General features: G+C 40.6%; 1 protein-coding gene across 1 annotated transcript in view; it reads right to left on the bottom strand.

The window, feature by feature from the left end:
* The window catches only part of cep55l (centrosomal protein 55 like), a 29,992-nt gene that overhangs the window by 6,414 nt on the left and 388 nt on the right, over positions 1-23,190 (bottom strand). Inside the window, exons 2-6 of the mRNA XM_085994799.1 lie at positions 21,035-21,313; positions 13,995-14,048; positions 11,048-11,174; positions 9,775-10,088; positions 7,354-7,425 (exon numbers count right to left, since the gene is read on the bottom strand). Coding sequence (XP_085850925.1) covers positions 7,354-7,425; positions 9,775-10,088; positions 11,048-11,174; positions 13,995-14,048; positions 21,035-21,313 — 846 coding nt within the window. The remainder of the gene's footprint in view (positions 1-7,353; positions 7,426-9,774; positions 10,089-11,047; positions 11,175-13,994; positions 14,049-21,034; positions 21,314-23,190) is intronic.

Here is a 23,190-nt window from a genome sequence, read left to right as displayed (position 1 = left end):
GTGATTTCTCATTGGTAGCTTTGTGCTGCAGACCTGTAACCAATTGCAATAGAACGGAGACTAACAAAATTCATTCATTCATGGAAGTAGAGGAGACTATAATGATTCGAGCTTCTGTGAATATTCTCTCTCGTACCAAATATAAAAATCAACTGTCACAGGTAAACCTGGAGCAAGACCTGCCACTGCAAGCCCACATTGCATCAGAAGACAATTCGAATCACTTAGACCAGACTGAACCATCCAACAAGTTTATTAATAGATTGGGTCATTTACAAAAGCATGCAGTAACAGCCAGTTACTTAAGTCCTGTCAAATACCAGACCGATTCCTGGGATGGCAGGACTGTCGTACGAGGAGAGATTGGTTCGATTAGGCCTGTATTCACGAGAGTTTAGAAGAATGAGAGGGGATCTCATTGAAATGTATAAAATTCTGACAGGGCTAGACAGACTGGATACAGGGAGGATGTTTTCCCCCCTGGCTTTTGGTGGGGGGGTCTAGGACGAGGGGTCACAGTCTCAGGATACGGGGTAGGACATTTAGGACAGAGATGAGGAGAAATGTCTTCACTCAGAGGATGGTGAACCTGTGAAATTCTCTATCACAAAGGCTGTGGAGGCCAAGTCACTGAATACATTTAAGAAAGAGATAGATTTCTAGACACAAAAGGCATCAAGGGGTATGGGGAGAGAGCGGGAATATGGTATTGAGATGGAGGATCAGCCATGATCATATTGAATGGCCGACTCCTGCTCCTATTTTTTCTATGTTTCTTTCTAAATAACAGCAGTTTTGAACCAGTTCACAAAAGGGTTAAATTAACAAAGTCAGTGGAGTTCCTTTAAACCAAAGACGACATGAGGAAAACATTTTTTACGTAGCGAGTGGTTATGATTTGGAATGCACTGCCTGAAAGGGTGGTGGAGGCAGATTCAATCGTGGCTTTCAAAAGGGAATTGTATAAGTACCCGAAGGAAAAAAGTTTGCAGGGCTGTGGGGAAGGGGCGGGGGGAGTGGGACCAGCTGAAGTGCTCTGAGAGAGCCAGCACGGGCTCGTCGGGCCGAATGGACTCCTGTGCTGTAACCATTCTATGACTAGCCCTGGAATAACCTTGATGATTTGGGAACATAGGTTTTTGGGGGGATACTAGAGGATGTAAAAGCATGACACTATGCAACTGCAACCAGGACATCTGTTGCATGAATTTGACCCTGGTGGTTGCTGCAGCAGAGAAACAAAGTGGAAAAATTCTACTGAACTGTCGACTTTCTCGGTAACAGTAGCATAGTGGTTATGTTACTGGGCTAGTAATCAGAGGCCTGGACTAATGATCTGGAAACATGAGTTCAAATCCCAACATAGCAGCTCCAGAATTTGAATTCAGTTAATTAAATAAATCTGTAATTAAAAAGCTAGTGTCAGTAATGGTGACCATGAAACTACCAGATTGTTGTAAAAACCCATTTGGTTCACTGATGTCCTTTAGGGAAGGAAATCTGCTGTTCTTACCTGGTCTGGCCTATATGTGACTCCAGACCAACAGCAATGTGGTTGACTCTTAACTGCCCTCAGATGGCCCAGCAAGCCACTCAGTTGTACCAAAGTGCTACAAAGAACAGCAGTTCAAGGCAGCAGCTCAGCACCACCTTCTCAAGGGCAATTAGGGATCAGCAATAAATGCTGGCCATGCCAGCGACGCCCATGTCCCAGGAACGAATAAAAAAAGTCTAATCCCATAATGACTACTCAACAACTGTAGCTCAACAAGTGATGGTCAACCCTGCTTTGAGCTATGTATAAAAAGGGGTATTCAATATTCAGGAAAGATAGGCAAAAAGGAAAGGGAGGTGGGGTAGCATTGCTGGTTAAAGAAGGGATTAACACAATTGTAAGGAAGGATATTAGCTCTGATGATGTGGAATCTGTATGGGGAGAACTGAGAAATACCAAGGGGCAGAAAACATTAGTGGGAGTGGTATATAGACCTCCAAACAGTAATGCGGAGGTTGGGGGATGGCATTAAAAGGGAAATTAGAGAAGCGTGCAATAAGGGCACAGCAGTCATCATGGGTGACTTTAATCTACATATAAATTGGGCTAACCAAATTAGTAACAATATTGTGGAGGAGGAAGTCCTGGGGTGTTTACGGGATGGTTTCCTGGACCAATATGTCGAGGAACCAACCAGAGATCAGGCCATCTTAGACTGGGTATTATGTAACGAGAAAGGATTAATTAACAATCTTGTTGTACGAGGCCCCTTGGGTCAGAGCGATCATAATATGATCGAATTCTTCATTAAGATGGAGAATGAAGTTGTTGACTCAGAGACTAGGGTCCTGAATTTAAACAAAGGAAACTATGATGGTATGAGGCGCGAGTTGGGTAGGATTGATTGGGGAATGTCACTCAAAGGGTTGACGGTGGATAGGCAATGGCAAACATTCAAAGACCGCATGGATGAACTACAGAATTTGTTCATCCCAGTTTGGCATAAAAATAAAACAAAAAAGGTGACTCAACCGTGGCTAACAAGGGAAATTAGGGATAGCATAAGATCCAAGGAGAGGACATATAAATTGGCCAGAAAAAGCAGTAATCCAGAGGATTGGGAGCAGTTTAGGATTCAACAAAGGAGGACAAAGGGATTAATTAAGAGGAGGAACATAGAATATGAGTGTAAGATTTCAGGGAACATAAAAACTGACTGTAAAAGCTTTTATAGATATGTGAAGAGAAAAAGATTGGTGAAGTCAAGCATAGGTCCCTTGCAGTCAGAATCAGGGGAATTTATAATGGGGAACAAAGAAATGGCAGAACAATTAAATACATATTTTGGTTCTGTCTTCACAAAGGAGGACACAAATAACCTCCCAGAGATGTCGGGGAACATAGGGTCTGATGAAAGGGAGGAACTGAAAGAAATCACTTTTTGAAGGGAAATGGTGTTAAGGAAATTGATGGGATTGAAGGCCGATAAATCCCCAGGGCCTGATAATCTACATCCTAGGGTACTTAAGGAAGTGGCCCTAGAAATAGTAGATGCATTGCTGATCATCTTCCAACATTCGATGGAATCTGGAACAGTACCCATGGATTGGAGGGTAGCTAATGTTTCTACCACCTTTTTTGAATTGTGGAGTGAGAAAACGGAGAATTACAGTCTGACATCGGTAGTGGGGAAAATGCTAGAGTCCATCATAAAAGATGTAATAGCAGAGCACTTGGAAAACAGTGACAGGATCGGACAAAGTCAAAATGGATTTACAAAGGGAAAATTGTGCTTGACTAATCTACTGGAATTTTTTGAGGAGGTAACTGGTAAAATAGGTAAGGGAGAACCAGTGGATGTGGTGTATTTGGACTTTCAGAAGGCTTTCGATAAGGTCCCGCATAAGAGATTAGCATGTAAAGTTAAGGCACATGGGATTGGGGGCAAGGTACTGACTTGGATAGAGAACTGGTTGGCAGACAGAAAGCAGAGAGTTGGAATAAACGGGTCTTTTTCCGAGTGGCAAGCAGTGACGAGTGGGGTACCGCAGGGATCGGTCCTTGGACCCCAACTATTCACAATATATATTAATGATCTAGACAAGGGAACTAGATGTAATATCTCCAAATTTGCAGATGACACAAAGCTGGGTGGGCGTGTGCTGTGAGGAGGATGCCGAGAAACTCCAGGATGATTTGGACAGGTTGGGTAATTGGGCAGAAGCATGGCAGATGCAATATAACGTGGATAAATGTGCGGTTATCCACTTTGGTAGCAAAAACAGGAAGGCAGATTATTATCTGAATGGCAATAGATTGGGAGAAGGGGAAGTGCAATGAGACCTGGGTGTCCTTGTGCACCAGTCGCTGAAGGTAAGCATGCAGGTGCAGCAGGCGGTTAAGAAGGCAAATGGTATGTTGGCCTTCGTAGCAAGAGGGTTTGAGTACAGGAACAAGGATGTCTTGCTGCAGTTGTACAGGGCCTTGGTGAGACCACATCTTGAGGATTGTGTGCAGTTTTGGTCGCCTTATCTGAGGAAGGATGTTCTTGCCATGGAAGGAGTTCAGCGAAGATTCACCAGGCTGATACCTGGGATGGCAGCAATGACGTCTGAGGAGAGATTGGGTCGATTGGGCTTGTACTCGCTGGAGTTTAGAAGAATGAGAGGGGATCTCATTGAAACTTATAAAATTCTGACAGGAATGGACAGACTAGATGCTGGAAGAATGTTCCCGATGGTCAGGGAGTCCAGAACCAGGGGTCACAGTCTAAGGATAAGGGGTAGGCCATTTAGGACAGAGATGAGGAGGAATTTCTTCACCCAGAGAGTGGTAAACCTGTGGAATTCTCTACCACAGAAGGCAGTAGAGGCCAATTCATTAAATATATTCAAGAAGGAGTTGGATATATTTCTCAAGGCTAAAGGGATCAAGGGGTATGGGGAGAAAGCAGGGACCGGGTACTGAATTTGGATGATCAGCCATGATCACATTGAATGGCGGAGCAGGCTCGAGGGGCCAAATGGCCTACTCCTGCTCTTATCTTCTATGTTTCTATGTAAAAGGACAAAGTTCTATTTGATGACACTGTCTGGAGGAGTGTCACAGATAGGAGAAGCAGGATGTAAAACTTCTATGTTGACGCCTTGTATAGATACAGAATTCAACAGCTCTCGTGCTCCTGGCATAAACACGGAAGGCTGGTTTAATCACTAGAAACTTTTGGAGCAAACGAACAGCTTAATGTCCTTTGTCCATGCTGTGCCTTCAAAAATTACTTTCTAGCTCTGGCTGAACTTGCCCCATAAAGCAGAAATGTCATGCATGTACAGAAGAGGCAAGTGGCTGTTCTTTTTGGGACAAGTTCAACCATAGCCAGATAAACAGTTTTAGGAGCCACATGTAAATGGCATCAAAACTAATATAATAAAATTAATTTTAATTCTCATTAATAACAAATCTTTTCCCCATTAGCTCTTCAGAGAATGAAATATCTCACGGATATATTTTATAGTGTTTAACAGTAAAATACACTTTCATAGGGCCGACTCAGGCGAGGTCTGTCAGTTAAATCTGCTCATCTATGCTGAGGAATCCGCTGGGGAGAGGAGAAACTGTGGGGAACACCAAGTAAAAACAGGTGGGGTAGCTCAACATTGGGGTGGGTTACTTTACTGGACCATGGAGTATTGACTAGTAGGTCAGTGAACACCTATGAGAAAGAGTTTAACCAAAAGGAAGGAGTGAGGGTTAAAAAGTAATAGTGACTCATTTAAGGAGCAAATGTTCAGCTGAAAAGCAAGTGTCTAGATTAATTTAAAGAGTAGCCCACTAAGGAGAACTGGACTGTGTTGGAGCATCAATACACAGGTTTAATCATTAAACTGACATCTATCCTAGTTCTACCCTTGCATAACGTATACACAGAGTCCCATATCCTTCCTAACCGATGTAACTGAAATAATCTGTCTATATGAACATAGTCAATTCCTTTTATTATTTTAAACACCTATTAGTTCCCTTGCAGTCTGTATTTCTCTAAAGTAAATAGACCCTGCTTCTTATGCCTATCTGGGTAACTTTTTTTTTTTAAAGCTGGTATCATTTCTGTGGCCCTCTTTTGAACCTCTTCCAAAGCCTCTAGATCACCCGCCATGTGAGGGGACCAAAACAGGATACAGTTTTCTAAGTGAGGTCTAAGCAAAGTCTTGTACAAGGCTAAAATGGTGTTTTGTATTGAATTGTCCTAGCAATACAACCCAATACCCTCGGCAGTTCTGACAAAAGGGTTAAAGTTTCAGGCCGATGACCTAGGATACTCTTTCCACAGATGCTGTCCGACATGCTGAGTGTTTCCTGCATTTTTTGTTTTTATTTCAGATTTCCAGCATCTGCAGCGTTTTGCTTTTTGCAACCCAATACTCTATTTGCTTTAACTATCACTTCAAGGTATTGGTCATGAAACTTAAAAGAATTATGTACTATAACAATTTAACTTATTCACGCATCTTGAAGCATTGGCTTGTGTCATAAATCTTTAATTAGGGCTATTTTTCAGTTGTACATTTTTTGTTGCCAGCTTACTGTGGGACTGTTGGCTTTTTCTAAAGCCATTTGTAAACTTAGGAGTTTTATAGGTTGACATGTTTATTGTAAAGCATGTTTAAGACAAAAGCACCAAGTACTATATAAATGCAGTTTTATAATGTTCAGAAACAAAAAAAAATTACTTCTATACTGTTTGAGGCCAAAACATTGCAGAATTGAGAAAAGCTTTCGAGTCTTCACTAGCTGCATATTTTAGTATCTACCTACTTTTACAGAGCATCTGTGACTGTCCAACAAGGAACCAGTTGGTGCTGGCTATATAAAACAACCATATACATGCCGTGTCAATTTAAATCCTAGCAACAACCAATATTATAACATTTAAAATTATAGCATGGTTTTCTGCACATCAAGCTAGTGTTATACAAAATCTAAAGCAATGCAAATTAAACTTTACATTTATAGTTCAATAAAAATAATAATCCATAAACCAGTGTGCCTATTAAATGAAACATGTTTTAAACATTAAAGTTAATACTACATTTATTTAAACACAGATCTAGTCACAATGACTTTCTGTTCTACAGTCTGGAGTGGTTGTTGAATTATTGTTGGTTTACACTCAGCTGGTTGCTTTGATTTAATGGAGTCTGATTGATTATCATGCTGCGTATATGTAGTTTATGTTTGTCATTTCCACGTGACACATTCTGAATATCTGGTTTAATAGCTTTCAAAAGGTCAGATTAAAACATTGCTCCGAAACTATTTTCACAGTGCAAGAGCTGGGTGCAATAATACTGTTATGTTCTCTGACAATTTCTGGCTCATATTTAACAGCTGCTAACAAGGGTAGAGGTTCAGCATATTGGTCACAATAAAATCTGCTTGTTCAGGATCCCCTTTGTCTCCACTCCTTGACTATAGTGCCAACCCGGAGTAGACTTTCTTTAAGGTTACTGTTGAGCAATTTGAATTTATGACTTTACATATTTTGTATCGTTTATTTAAGAAGAAATTTCAAACATTATGCAATAAGTCAACATTCAGTTTCCATTTGTCTACTACCCCCTAATTCACTCCAGAGTTTGCAACAGCAAGGACATTGTTAGGTGTCAAATTGCAAGTTAAAATAGATGGGAAAAAAATTAGAATTAACAAACTGGAGTTACAGAACAGTTCAATGCCCCAAATATGAAAAATAGTTGTTATTTTGGATTTCAGACTTAGCGAAAGATTTTATAAATGCATTCAGTGGATCAAACCTCAGCATATTTGTAATTTAAGAATAGCATTGTTTATTACCATACCTGTTGTTCCATCATTCTATTCCTCGTCTGTTCTTCTTGCCGATTTATAGAGGACATTTGAAGAAACTGGTTCTACAAAAACAAGAATACAGTGGATATAAAAAAAATGTAGCTTTTATATGTAAAATGGTTGATTTTTAAACAAATTACAGGTTGAAGTAATCTTGAAACACACATCTACACAGGGTCCAAGTAGAAGACGTCGTCCAAGAAGCAACTGAAAATATCTTAAATCTGCAGATTGCCTTCACAACAGCCTGTATTGTTGGTTTTTAAGGCATTTGGCCAAAGTTCTGTAAATAGAAGGTGGCCAACAAAAAGAAAAGCTCAAACTATGGTCTGGTGATAAACAGATGTTCCTATGTCTCTGTGCTGGGTCATTTAATATATATATTAACCATCTTGAGGAGGACATTAATAGTTCTACTATTAGGATTATTCACTTTGAACAAATATAGGTTCAGAGAAGATATGGTTGAGTTCTTTTTAATTATAAAGGATTAAATGTAAAAGATGTAAAGATATTGGAAATTGTTGGTGATAGAACTAGAGGCAATGCCTACTAAATACATAATGCATTTAAACCCTGTGTTAATAGGTTCATAGATTTATGCACCATAGCCTCAATCTTTCTGTACCACTTCTTTCAGTCATTCTTCCATCCAATGCACAACTCCGAACCACCTCCTCCCACCCCACAAATGCTTCAATGTTCCCCTCACTCAGGACCTTAAGTCTATTCTTAAAAAGGAGGGCACTTACCACATCAATTAGATGCGAGGAAGCATTTCTTCTCAGAAGGTCATTGCCCTCTGGAACAGGCCACCAATGGATGATTGCTAGATTTCTACTGGCAAGAAGTGCATTTCAACAACAATCACCGATTGCTTTTGAAACACGCGCCTAAGCTGACAGAAAATTAGCATAATGATCCAAATTTTATTTTTATATATGGCTGCTAAATTTGTTCATTGTGCCTTTTAACATAGTAGAAACCCAAGTGCTATAATCAGCTGGAGTATCAGCTGCAGTGCAGCGGCAGCACTGTTCTGTATCAGCATACCACACTGCAGTTCCATAATTGATTGTGATGCTCTACATTAAAGATGCAATTTAACAATCATTTTTTACTAGCAATTTACAAAATATTCAAGTAAGAGTAATCTTACTAGCTCTCTACTAGTAAGTGCGGGGTGGATTTCAACAGCATTCAGCTGTTCTTACTTTCAGAATGATTTTCCAATTTCACAAGTGTCATATTCCACGACAAGTTCCTAGCTTTAACTATGATGAAGGGTTCAAACGGTGGCATAGTGGTTAGCACTGTTGCCTCACAGCGCCAGGGACCCGGGTTCAAATCCGGCCTCGGGTGACTATCTGTGTGGAGTTTGCACATTCTCCCCGTGTTTGCGTGGGTTTCCTCCGGGTGCTCCGGTTTCCTCCCACAGTCCAAAGATGTGCGGGTTAGGTTGATTGGCCATGATAAAAATTGGCCCTTAGTGTTAGGGGGGATTAAATACGTGGGGTTACGGGGATAGGGCTTGGGTGGGATGGCTGTCGGTGTAGGGACCGGGTGCTAGGGTTTGGATGATCAGCCATGATCTCGTTGAATGGCGGAGCAGGCTCGAAGGGCCGAATGGCCTACTCCTGCTCCTATCTTCTATGTAAACACCAAAACTGAGAAGCTAGCCGTTAGAAAGGAAGTAAGGGGAAACTTTTCATCCAAAAGGTTATCAAGCTGTGGAATAAGTTGCCAAGTTGAAGTAAATAGTAAAAATGCATTCAAGAGGCAATAAGAAGCATTTCTGCAGAGAGAAGGGATGGGGAACATGGTGAGATGATGTGTAGTTAGAATTGATTTATGAAAAAGAAACTGGCATGTTTGGACTGAATGTCCATTTCCTAAAGATCTTATTGTCTTCCACCACTAGCGGTATGCACCAACTGCCGAGCACAAAAGCTAACATTGGTAGAGACCCATCCCACAATCCACCATGCAGTGTGCGCGCTCAGGGGGTGCATCACAAACTGACCGTAAGAAATCAAATTGGCAGCAAAGGATTTAAATGCACAAGAGTTGATTTTAGGTAAATTTTCTAATGAGATTTAAAAGAGTGAAAATCAGAGCAGTGAGAAATTAGTCTAATTAATATGGAGTTCGAATATACTAAAGTGCATAGACACCCCCCCCACAATATACACCCAGATGTTCGAGAACCCCACTCATGGGTTGCACACTCAACGGTTCACGTGCAATACCCTGAGGAATGCAAATATCAGTGTTAATGAGGTATGCGCAGACAGTACAACTCCATGCTGTGCATTCAGACCTCAAACTGCCACTGATTCATACCAGTTTTAATAGTATAATTGTAGCACAAAAAGCCAGGACTATACATGAAAAATCTATTGAATTTTTACCTGATACAAAAGGACAGATGATCTTTTTTTCTCCTCTTCATATTGGGTTTTTAAGGTTTCCAACTCAGTTTGAAGTTTCTGCATTTTTTCAGCTAAGCACTTCTTTTCTTCATCAGCCTTCCATTTGCTACAACCTTGTTCTGCCTGTAGTTTGATATTTAGGGCCTTGACTTCCAAGCTCTTCTCTTCATAATGCTTTTTCACATTGGAAAGCTCAGATTTCAGTCGCTCTGCAATTTCATGCTGTGCTTCAAAATCTTTTTTAGCAGATAAAAGTCGGTCGCAGTATTTCTGTTTATCTTCTAGCAGTTGATCTGCATGAACATCAAAACATGTAATTTAAGTCTGAGATCCAGGAGAAAGAAACTTTAAAAACAAGGTGCTTATAATCATCACAGGTACAAAAATATCCAACCTAGCCAGCACTCCTATATTACATTTATCCCTAGACAAGCACTTGAATGCAATATTAGTGTGAAAAATATACACTCAAGGTTAGATTAGAATAAGTTTTGATGCTAAGCACAAGTATATAGCAAGACAAATTGATTGCAAACCTTCAAACTCAAAGTCAACAGTGAAAATATTAGAAACGTGGCTACAAACAAATCAACTAATGCATGAAGTATAATACACCAAAGATTCTTACTGAAACAATAACGAGAGACTGCTTTAACAGCAGAAAAAGAATCAAGGACTAGCCTGGAGCCAAATTTTAAAGAGCATGGAAGATTGTTGTTGAGGCCAGTGGGAGCAAGAGGAAGAAAACAAATAATACAAGCAAAACATTTAAAAGGCCTTTTTGGACAGTGGGTCTAGTATTAATGTAGAGGACAAATGAATCAAGTGATACTTCACAGTAAATAACAGGGTAGCAATACAAGTCAAGTGATTCAGATGTCTCAAAACCATAGATGAGCAAGTTCAGTGATTTGTACTGGTCATTCAAAATCTATTGGGTTACTATCTCATTAATTAAGGATAAGTTATGCATTACATGGTATTTACAAGGTTGAAAATTCTCTCTGAACAAGATGTTGCAGTTCACATGTCATTTGAAGAGAAAGGTGCCATATGAAATAGGAAACGGGGTAGAGTCAACTTTAGGGTCTGAAGATACCTCTGCCTTGTTGCACACGACTTACAATACTACCATATACAATTTTGGAAAATACTCTTTCTTGCATGCACGTTACAAAAATGCATCTAAGAAGCTGTGCGATGTTATACATGGTTACTTTATTTGTGTTACAGGAATGATGCAGCTCCGTACTTTCTGCTTTGGAGTCACAACGTTGACCAATTTGTTGCTCCAGCTCAAATATCCGGCCCAGCAGCCCCCTGACATAAGCCTCACGTTGCTGGTCATAAACCAGCCACTGCTGGTTTTTCTCAAGAGCCTAGAAAACCAAAAGCAGTTGTTATTTATGGCTTGCATTACCAGCTGACATATGCATTTCATTAAGTTACAAAAAACATGCATACACATAAAGGTCATTGGGTTTAAATAAAGAGAGAATTACAAATGCTGGAAATCTAAAAAAATATTTTTTTTAAGGCAGGCACAGGTCAGCATTTGAAAGACAAGATCCAACCAAAAACAGTACCTTTATTTCTCTTTCAGAGGCTGACTGACCTATTGTGCACTGTCGAGGTTTTTTTGCATTTGTCCTTTCAGGTTCCAGCCAGCCACACACCATAAATATTTGTTACGTGATCAACAACTGGTTGCAACAAGCAGTATACTTTTTCAATATTTATTAATTTTATGAAGTCAAGCCAGTCCACAGGTCCAAGATGCCACTCCATACTAAGAATGTGTAGATTCTCTCAGTTGTGCATCTCAGTCGGACAGTGGAAGAAGCAAGTGAAGCCTTGGAGCAGAGAACTGAAGAACGAACACATTTAAGCCACTTCAAACAACTCCCAGCTGTCAGCAGCATTGGCATATGGATGGGAATAGGGTGCATAACTGCTGTGTCAGGGAGAGATAGCTTACCAAAGAGGAACAGGGCACGTACCTGCCTTGGGCCAGGGGAAAATAGCTTACCAAAGCTGTGAAAATATATAAACAATGGTAGGAGGGATTCATATTTTGTAACCAAACAGTAATTTAATTGGACATTAAATAAAATCTTGCTAAGAGACCCTAGAAAGTCATTTGCATTTATAGTGAAGAGTTTTCCTTCATCTAGGGCTTACTCATATTTACCACACCCTACATCAAAAGCTGTAACATTCAAGACTATAAATAATTGGATAAGACCGGCTAGAGTTAGTGTAAAACAACTTGCGAAGTCCTTTTGTGACATCTAGTGGAGAACTTAAGTGCTGCTGTAACGGCAAGTAATTAAACAACTTCATCAGCTTTTACACTCAGAAGGTAATCCAGCCACAAAGCAGCAAGGTCTCTCCTATCCCCATATAGATCCGATGAGAGTTTAAGGCATTTCCAAATAGAATTGATTGTGTGAAATATGCGCAGATTTATCACAACTCTGTAGACTTGAAAAGCATGTGGATAGTGTTTACATTCCACATACATCACAAGAACCACAGCCATGCGTTATCATCCTAACGGGGCCTCTAGTGGCAATAAATCACTTAAATCTGTTCCGCAAGATAAAACCACACACAGTGTTTACTATGGTTATTTGTCTCTGTCTTTAAATACCAGTGTTACTATGCAATGCAACCTACATCACCACTATCATTAGAAAAATTAGAAGTATTCAATAAGGTAGGTTACAACAATCCCGTGCTACTTCAAAAGCATTAATATAAAATTTACACAAACTACTTTATATCTGCACTTAGATGTAAATAGCAATACAGTCCCCACCGCTTATAGTAGGCGTGTTAATTTTGAGTTATGGTGATATTGTAGGGAGCCGTGGCAATACTGTCTGTTAAGAACATAATTAGGAGCAGGAGTAGGCCATTCAGCAAGATCGTGGCTGATCTTTGACCTCAACTCCACTTTCCTGCCCGATCCCCATATCCCTCAATTCCCCACGAGTCCAAAAATCTCTCTCAGCCTTGAATATACTTAACGACACAGCATCCACAGCCCTTTGGGATAGAGAATTCCAAAGATTCACAACCCTCTGAGTGAAGAAAAACCCTCACTAAATGAAATAAAAAACTTGTTCAAAACAAAAAAAGGCGAGAAACAGCAATTCTGACAGTACAGGTAGTAGGAAAGCACTGTACTTGTATCCAATGAAAGGTGCCACATTGTTCTATTTTTGCCCAATTTACTGACACCCGCAGCTAAAGCGTCTGTGACCTTTAGGACGCAAGCATGGGCTATCAATGGTCTTTCCTGGGCACGTGTACCAATTTCCCAAGTGCATTGAGGCATGTAGGATAGTCGGAGAATCCATCGGACTCCCTAATAATTTCGATGAGGGGGCAGGCGCTGAAATCAATTTAAAATTGTCTTCTGGAGCTTGTTTAGGTGCCTTAGAAGAGGACATTGTCAGAGATTTTCTGAAATTTGCCAATTTGTTTTCTCTCTGTTTTTGCCTCCCAATAAATTGTCAGCGACCCTTACTACAGCTGTCTGCCAATAAATGGAGCATTTACAACACTATAACCGGCAACTTTGAAACCGACATCAATGTAAATGGATAATGGTTAGCGCTTTTTTGATTATATGAGGGACTGTCTGCTTTAAACGTGGACATTAAGTGGCAGAGACTCTACTTGATGGCTTATTTTTATATTAATGTCAGTAACTTGGTTTTTGCACCACTGAGATGCTTTACTCAATTCTCCACTCATCTCATTATTTTTCAATTTATTTTCAGAGCAATGTAGCCAATCAGCCCAAGTAGTATTTCACACTGTTCTACATCAATAAAATTCCATTGCAAAAATGAATTCTCTCTTTCCCCCCCCACGGCTTAGTGGGTAAAAGCACAATGAGGTGTGGTCTAGAGCCAGAGTGGATGTCAGGTTCACCCAAGATGCCCTCCACAATAAAACAGCCTGCCAACAATGTTAGTCTAAGTGGTCATGTTTCAATGTACCAGAGGGCTTTCGAAACATACCCTCAGCAAAAGGTAGTGCCTTTAGGGGAGGAGAAAATTGGGAAAAATAGAAAAGTGCACTCAGCTGTGTACACCCATTCTACTCTCCTCCCAGTGGGCACCCGCCCCCCCATAATTCGGATTTATTGTCCTTTGTCCATTAGCCAATATGCCCAGAGTACTTACGTCTTTTAGTTGAGCCTGAAGAGTTCCAATTTCATGTGATGATCCACTTAGGCTCTACAAGAAATGAACACACACACACAATGTTAAAGTATTAATTGAGGCCACAAAAAATAAACTATAGCAAAAGTTTAACGCGGGAATGTGGTGACGTGAACTCCATCAGAACCTCTTTAAAAATCAACAATGAAACTTCATCTTGTTTCTATTCTGTCTAATGCATCTGCCCGACATAATTTCAAGTAACTAATCCTGAACAAAAGCAAGGAAGTTATGCTAAACCTTTATAAATCACTGGTTATGCACGAGTTGGAGTATTGGGCACCACACTTTAGGAAGGATGTCGAGGCCCTGGAGAAGCTGCAGAGGAGATTTGCTAGAATGGTACCAGGGATGCAGGACTTGAGTTACACGGAGAGACTAGAGAAACTGGGGTTGTTCTCCTCAGAGAAGAGAAGACCAAGGGGAGATTTAATAAGACCAAGGGGCGATTTAATAGGAGTACAATATCATGGAGGGTTTTGATAGAGTAAATAAGGAGAAACTGTTCCCAGTAACAGAAGGGTCAGTAACCAGAGGACACAGATTTATGGTAATCAGCAAGAGAACCAGAGGCGAGATAAGGAGAATTTTTTTTTTATGCAGGGAGTTCTGATGATCTGGAATGTACTGCCTGACAGGGTGGTGAAAACAGATTCAATAATATCTTTTAAAAGGGAATTAGATAAATACTTGAAGGGGAATGGAACTAATTGGATAGCTCTTTCAAAGAGCCGGCACAGGCCCTGTGCTGCATCATTCTATGATTAATATAACTTTCATGTCCTCAGGATTTCCCAAAATACTTCACATGCCAACAAATTACTAGCAACTGAGCCAAACAGACAATCGACAAAAGTTCTCTCACAGCTGATCAGCAGTTGGACCAGTACTTAACCATCTCCCCTACTGCCCCTTGTCTGTATCCACTTGTACAGATTTGGGATCACTGAACAGAACACCATACTATACCATCTTCTAAATACATTCTATATTTGAGTTCAAATACAATTTAAAAAACACACACCAATATCAGGATTTTCTTCTGTGTCTAAGTTATAGGAAAGTACGTTGATTAGCTGCTCTAGGGAAAATCTTTGAAATTATCTTGATATGTCTAGTGAGTGAACACTTGGGTAAACAACTTGTTAAAAGGACTGTCAGCATGGATTCAGCAATGGGAGGCAGTGTTTAACTAACATGCTGGAGTTTTTATAAGATATTACTGACACAGTGGACATGGAAATTGCAGTGAATATATTCAGAAAGCTTTTAAAAAGTGATTAGTTAAATTAGTCATAGAATTGAGGGGGGGGGGGGGGGGTGTGGGTGGAGTATGGTGCCGAATAGAAAACTTGCTTAAAAACAGAAAACACAGGGCAGCCATAAATGAGAACCATCAGGCAGGACAAATGAACAAAGCAACAGATTTAGAAGAATTTTGACCTTTATGTAAATAGACCAATAAAGGGTATGTGCAATTCATTGTAGATAAGTATAAATAATTAGTATGGAAGTGATGAACTAAAAAAAGAGGATGTTTAGAAACAGTGGTACAGGATCCATATCATGAAATATGGCAAGTCTATGGGTCTATAAGTGAATAAATCTATGAAATACCAGCACAGTGCTTAGCAAAGGTACTTTGTTGCGTAAGCAGAGGGACAGATATAAAGCTAGAGAGGCTGAGGTTGTACTATTGCTCTGTAAGAAGTGGTCAGACTTCAGCCAAAGTCCTGAATACAGTTTTGGTTATCTATTCATAGGAAGGACATTGCCGCTTGGAAAGTACAAAGTTGAGAATTACAGATGCGCATCAGGAATTTAACTTTTGATGAAAGCTCAAAGAAGTTGGACTTGTTTTCTTTGGAGAAAAAAAAAGGCTTTCAGCAATTGAACCTTTGAAGGTGAAGAAAATAAGTTGGGGTGAACCTTATGCACCCAACGGGTGGTAGAGTTGCGGAATTAGTTATCAGCGAAAGCCATTGAAGGAGACACTATAAATAGTTCGAAAAGACAATTGGACACAATTCCAGAAAATAAAACATTTGTGGGATAGGGTGAAAAGGTGGGTTGATCTTTGAAAAAGGGACAGACCTATTTGGGCCCAATGAGCATTCCTATACTTTGAAAAGAAAATAGTCACAAGCAGTAGGCAATAATTCTAAATTCTCCCCTGAAAGACGCTACTAAACCAGTTGAGTTTTTACAGCAACTTTCATAGTTATAGCCCACAAATCACTGGAATTTAATTAATTCAATTCCACATGGTGAGCGCTGAACTCATGACCTCTGGTCTAAGATAATTAAAACACTACTGTACAATAATCCAGCAGCAGGCCCACAAACTTGTCATTGTGAGATTTGATCTCTAAATCTTTGGGCTGCTAGTCCAGTACCATAGAAAGGCAATCATGGTTCCGTACAGTTCAGGTCCCAACAAGATTGAATTCAGATTGCAGGATTCAGAGACCAAAGTGTTTACCATTACATATGGATCAACCGACTACAAGTAGATGTGTAATTGGCGACTCAAATACAGAATTTATTTCATGGTTACCCAGCTATATAACCTATGAGTGAAGGTCATAAGTGTGCTGGGCAGTGGTTAGATCAGGGAACATTTTGCATACATCACTAAGTGTTCTCGCCTGACCATATTTAGCTCTTTGGTAGTGCTATCCAATTAATCCCACTCCCCTGCAATTTGCTTTCCCTTCAAGTTGTTATCCAATTCTCCTTTGAATATTACTATTGAATCTGCTTCTACCACCCCTTCAGCCACAGCATTCCAGATCACAACAACTTGCTATGTAAAAACAATGTTTCCTCATATCACCTCTTGTTCTTTTGCCAAAGACCTTAAATCCGTGTTCTCTGGTTACCAACATTTCTGCCACTGGAAACAGTTTCTCCTTATTTACTCTAGCAAAACCATTCATGATTTTGAGCATCTCTATCAAATCTGCTCTAAACAAGAACAACCCCAGCTTCTCCACATAACTGAAGTCCCTCATCCCTGGTACCACTCTAATAAATCTCTTCTGTGCCCTTTCTAAGGCCTTGACATCCTTCCTAAAGTGTGGTGCCCAGAATTGAACACAACATTGGTTGCTGTGCCTTTGGCCATCATGGCCCTAGGGTCTGAATTTCCCTCTAAACCTCTCCACCTCATCTAAAAAATCAAATAGGGAATTCTGAAGAAACTTCTTTACCCAGAGTGGTGAGAATATGGAACCTGCTACCACAAGGAGTGGTTGAAGCAAATAGTATAGATGCATTTAAGGGGAGGCTAGATAAGCATGAGGGAGAAGGGAACAGAGGGTTATGCTGATAGTGTTAGATAAGGAAAGACGGGAGGAGGCTCGAGTGGAGCATAAACGCCGACATGGACTAGTTGGGCCACGTGGCCCGTTTCTGTGCTGTATACCTTGTGTAATACTCCAGCTAAGGCCTAACTAGTGTTTCATAAAGGTTTAGCATAACTTCCTTACTTTTGTACTTTATGCCTCTATTAATAAAGCCAAGGATCCCATATGCTTTTTTAACCACCTTCTCAACTTGTTCTGCCACCTTCAAAGATCCCCAGGTCGCTCTGTTCCTGCACCCCATTTAAAATTGTACCATTTAGTTCATACTGTCACTCCTCATTCTTCCTAGCAAAATGCATCACTTCACACTTCTCTGCATTAAATGTCATCTACCATGTGTCTGCCCATTTCACCAGTCTGCCTATGTCCTCCTGAATTCTGTTACTATCCTCCTCACTGTTTACTACATTTCCGAGTTTCGTATCATCTGCAAACTTGGTTAGACCACACTTGGAGTACTGCATACAATTCTGGTCACCATATTATAAAAAGGATATAGGGGCACCGGAGAGGGTGCAGAGAAGATTTACAAGGATGATACCAGAAATGCGAGGGTATACTATCAGGAAAGGACAGACAGGCTGGGTCTCTTTTCTCTTGAAAAGAGAAGGCCGAAAGGTCATCTAATAGAGGTCTTTAAAATTATGAAAGGTTTTGATAGTGTAGATACAGAGAGTGTTTCCACTTGTGGGAAAGGGCATGACTGGAGGCCATCAATATAAGATAGTCACCAAGAAATCAAACAGGAATTTCAGAAGAACCTTCTTTACCTAGAAAAAGTGGAGAGAATGTGAAACTCGCTACCACAGGGAGTGATTGAAGCGAATAGTGTAGATGCATTTAAGGGGAGGCTAGATAAGCATCCAGTATTAGGGAGAAGGGAATCGACGATTATGCTGATAGGTTTAGGAGGAGGTTCGAGTGGAGCATAAACATCGGCACATGGTCTGTTTCTGTGCTGTATATCCAATGTAATCCCATGGAAACTTTGAAATGATGCCCTGTATACCAAAGTCCAGGTCATTAATAAACATCAAAAAGAACAGTGGCCCTAATACCAACCATTGGGGAACATCACTGTATACCTTCCTCCAGTCTGAAAAACAACCGTTCACCACTACTCTCTGCTTTCTGTCCCTTAGCCAATTTTGTATCCATGCTGCCACTGCCCCTTTAATTCCATGGGTTTTAATTTTGCTAACAAGTCTATTATGTGGTACTTTGACAAACGCCTTTTTAAAATCTATATACACATCAACCTTCATCAACCCGCTGTTACTTCAAAAAACTCAATCAAATTAGTCAAACCCTATTTGCCTTTAACAAATCCATGCTGACTTTCAGTTATTAGCCCATGCTTTTCTAAATGCCAATTGATTGTGTCCCGGAATATTGTCTCAAAGTTTCCCCACCACTGACGTTAGGCTGACTGGCCTGTAGTTGCTGGGTTTATCTCCCTCTCCTTTTTTGAACAGGGGTGTAACATATGCATTCCTCTGGCACCACCCCCATATCCAAGGAGGATTGGAAGATTGTGGCCAGAGCCTCTGCAATTTCAACCCTTACTTCCCTCAGTAACCTAGGATGCATCCCATCTGGACCGGGTGACTTTTCTACTTTGAGGACTGCCAACCTTTTAAGTACATCCTCTTTATCTATTTTTATTATCCTATCCAATGCCACTACTACCTCCTCCTTTACTGCTACATTGGAAACATCCTCTTCTCTAGTGAAGGCCAATGCAAAGTACTCATTTAGTACCTCAGCTATGCCCTCTGTCTCCAAAAGAAGATCTCCTTTTTGGTTCCTAATCGGCCCCGTGCTTCCTTTGACTATCCTTTTGCTATTTATATGTTCATAAAGGACTTCTGGGATTCCTTTTGGGTTAGCTGCTAATCTATTCTCATACTATCTCTTGGCCCCTCTTATTCCCTTTTTTAGATCTCTTCTGTACTTTCTATATTCAGCTTGGTTCTCTACTGCACTATGAACCGTACAATTATCACAAACCTCCTTTTTTGGTCTATTTTAATCTCTATATCTTTAGTCATACAGTCAGCTCAAATCTTTGGATGCCCTTCCTTTCCCCCTCGTGGGAATGTGTCTACTCTGTACCCAAACCATCACCTCTTTGAAAGCTTCCCATTGTTAAATTACCGTTCTGCTTACCAATTTTTGATTTCAATCCACCTGGGCCAGATCCCTTTTCAGCTCACTGAAGTTAGCCCTCCTCCAGTTAAGTATTTTTACACCTGAGTGTACCCTGTCCTTTTCCATAACTATTCTAAGCCTGATATTATGATCACTGTTCCCCAAATGCTCTCCCACTGAAACATGCTCCATATTATTCCCCAGAACTAGATCCAGCACTGCTTCCTGCCTCATTGGGCAGGAAACACACTGATCAAGAAAGTTCACGTGCACATTTCAGGAATTCCTCCCCTTCTTTGCCATTTACACTGTTACTTTACCAGTCTATATTAGGATAATTGAAGTCCCCCATTATCACTACACTGTAGTTCTTGTATCTTTCTGTAATTTGCTTCTCTATCTCCTTCCCACTATTTGGTGGTCTATAGTATACACCCAGTAGTGCAATAGCTCCTCTATTGTCCCTTAATTCTAACCAAATAGACTGTCTGCAACCCAACTACATCATCCTTCTCCAGTGCTATATTTTCTTTGCACAATACTGCCACTACCCCTCATTTATTTCTTTCCCTATCTTTCCTGAATACCTTGTAGCCGGGAATATTAAGTTCCCAATCCTCCCCTTCTTTGAGCCAGGTTGCTGTTATTGCCACTATATCAGTCCCATGTGAGAACTTGTGCCTGCAGCTCACCAACCTTATCTACCACACGCCATGCATTTACATACATGCACTCCAAACCCATCTTAGACTGCTTCGCATTTGTCCCGTCTGATCCCTCCCATTTCTGAACTATTCTTTACTCCAGTGCTATTTGTCTCTCCCAGTCCACTGTACACCTTGTTTCTCCTCAAATGTTTCATCCTGGTGCCCATCCCCCTGCCAAATTAGTTTAAACCCTCCCCCACAACAGTACTAATTAACCTTCCCATGAGGACATTGGTTCCAGCTCTGTTGAGATGCAACCCATCCACCTTGAACAGGTCCCTCCTGACCCAGGAATCTGAATCCTCCCTCTTGCACCATTTCTCCAGCCACGTTAACCTATTTTGTCCTACTATACTCACTAGCTCGTGGCACTGGGAGTAATTCAGACATTATAACATTTGAGGTCCTGCTTTTTAAATTCCTCCCCAGCTCTTGAAACTGACTGCAGGACCTCAACCCCTTTCCCTTCCCATTTCATTGGTTCCCACATGGACCACACCGTCTGGCTGTTCCCCTTTCCCCTCAAAGTGGTCTTCACCCTCTCAGTTATGCACAATATTGTAACATTCAAAAATCTGGCATTTTTCCCATCAAATACTCCCTTTTCAAAAGATGGAACATTACTATACATGCCATTGCTGTAGTTCATCATCCTAAGCCCAACAAAATGTTACTGGAAGTATAATGGTGCTTTTAAACACAAAGTAGGAAAATTAAATGCATAACATTATGTAAATTGGAAGTGTATAAATTATGATTTAATAAACCATTTTACCAGAGGCTGAAGAGTTGGAACGTTGTTTTCAAGTTCTTTGCATTTTAAAGTGATTGCAGACAGTTTATTTTTCAGATTTTCAGTTTCCTCACTCAAGGACTTGAAGAGGTGTTCTTTTCTTTTGTTATCTTTATTTTTATCTGCAAGCTGACTGCGCAGGGCATTCAACTCATTACCTCCAGATTTTGATAGCTGATCTTTCATTGTCTGGAGCTGCCTATCTTTCTGTTCAAGTTCTTGGATCTGCTTCTGTTTTGTAGTTTCAAGTGCAAGAATTTTCTGCACACAAAGAGAGTTTGGAAAGATATAACCTTGAAAATTTCACTTTTAGCAAATTACAAACATTCTGTTCACTTTGATTAAAAAGGATAGAGAGTGAAATATTTCTAGTTTCAATTGAACATGTCTACAAATGGAGCAGTATTCTTTGAAATGGTTGCAATAATCCACCAAGAAACGTAAAAGGGGCAAAACTATTGGCGTTGAAAGTATAATTGTAGATTATATTCTCCCAACAGGACACCAGAACTCCCCTGCTCTTCTCTGAATAGTGCCACGTGATCTTTTATGTCCAGCTGAGGGGGCAGACGGGAACTCAGTTTAACGTCTCATCGGAAAAACAGCACCTCTAATAGTGCAGCGCTCCCTCAGTACTGCACTGACGTGTCAGCCTCTATTATATGCTCAGGTCTCCGGAGTGGGACTTGAACCCATGACCTTCTGACTCAAATGCAAGAGTGAGCCAAGGCTGATAATTAGGATGGTCGGAGGTTCAATTCTCTTCAATGCCGAGTTAGCTGATTCAACTGGAACAGCGTAGAAAGACTAATTTTATCCTCAGCACCCTTGCTCCTGGCCAGTATCCAGCACCTCTGGATTGGCTGCAATACACCTGTGGTTGAATATTCACCAACATTTGCTCAGTCATTCCTGAAAAATAGCCACTTGGAAAAGATCTCCAGTGTTCATGGAACTATACCCCAGCAAATAGTCAATGTTTTCTGGAAAGGGGTCAGGAAAAATCTGCAGTTGCCTCTATCCCTAAAATTACTTCAGGATCTGCTCAGTTATTGTACTCATTTGCTTCTACAAAAGGAATACCTAGATAGAAGAGCACCAGATGAATAAACTTAAAATATGCACTTAACATCATTCAAATCGTTACATAAGTGTTACATAAAGACCCCAATTTAGCCAAGCTTACCCAAACCCTTTATTCGCCTTCCCTTTGCAAAGCTTATTAAAAGTTGTAGACAACAATAGTTACATCACCATCATTACACTATAGTACAAGGCACTATCCCTTTGGAACCAAACGCTGGAGGTAGCTTGTTGCAGATTATCAAACTGCCCAACACAAATCAAAATTAAGATTTTCCAAATTGCTCTAATTGAATCTACAAAAAAAAAATCTCCCTCTCTTCCTGAAGGCATGGGCAGCTTGCTGGGGTACAGTTCAATGAGTGCCTGAGCACCCTGCAGTAATGTAACCCAAGATGTCATTCTTCATGTGTGAGCCATGACAGGGTGTGTTGACAGCTGTACTGCAGGGGAAATCACAGCCAAAGGCCTGCCCGGAGCTCATGCAGGTCCCCAGAGTTCCACGACCGGTGGCACTATAGGGTATAGTGTATCTTTTAGACACTAATAATAAAATTGTAATTTAATTGGTAAGCTTATTTTTTGGTTTTGTTGCTTATTTTAAGCATCTTCGTTTAATTGAACCACTTACTTAATTGTTATATTAGTGGAATGCTTAAAGGGGCACTTATGCTGATCCTGGTTCTCTGTAACCTCCTCCAGTCCTACAACCTAGGACTCGAACCCTCCGAGATCTCTGGCCTCCTGCGCATCCCCTATTTTAAATCGCTCCACCGTTGGCGGCGGTGCCTTTAGCTGCCAAGGTCCTAAACTCTAGAATTCACTTCCTAAACTCTGCCTCTCTCCTCCTTAAAACCTACCTCTTTGACCAAGCTTTTGGTTATCTGCCCCAATATCTCCTTATATGGCAAATGTTTGATAACGCTTCTGTGAAGCGCCTTAGGACGTTTTAGTACGTTAAAAAGGCGCTGTATAAATACAAGTTGTGGTTGCTGTGACAGTGGGGCAGCCAAGTGTAAGCCTCACTGGCCCAATGAGAATAGCCCCCGATGACG

Source organism: Somniosus microcephalus, chromosome 8, assembly GCF_052327205.1.
Source record: "Somniosus microcephalus isolate GS21.2 chromosome 8, FLI_Smic_1.0, whole genome shotgun sequence".
Taxonomy (NCBI): domain Eukaryota; kingdom Metazoa; phylum Chordata; class Chondrichthyes; order Squaliformes; family Somniosidae; genus Somniosus; species Somniosus microcephalus.
This window is presented reverse-complemented; position numbering and strand designations above follow the sequence as displayed.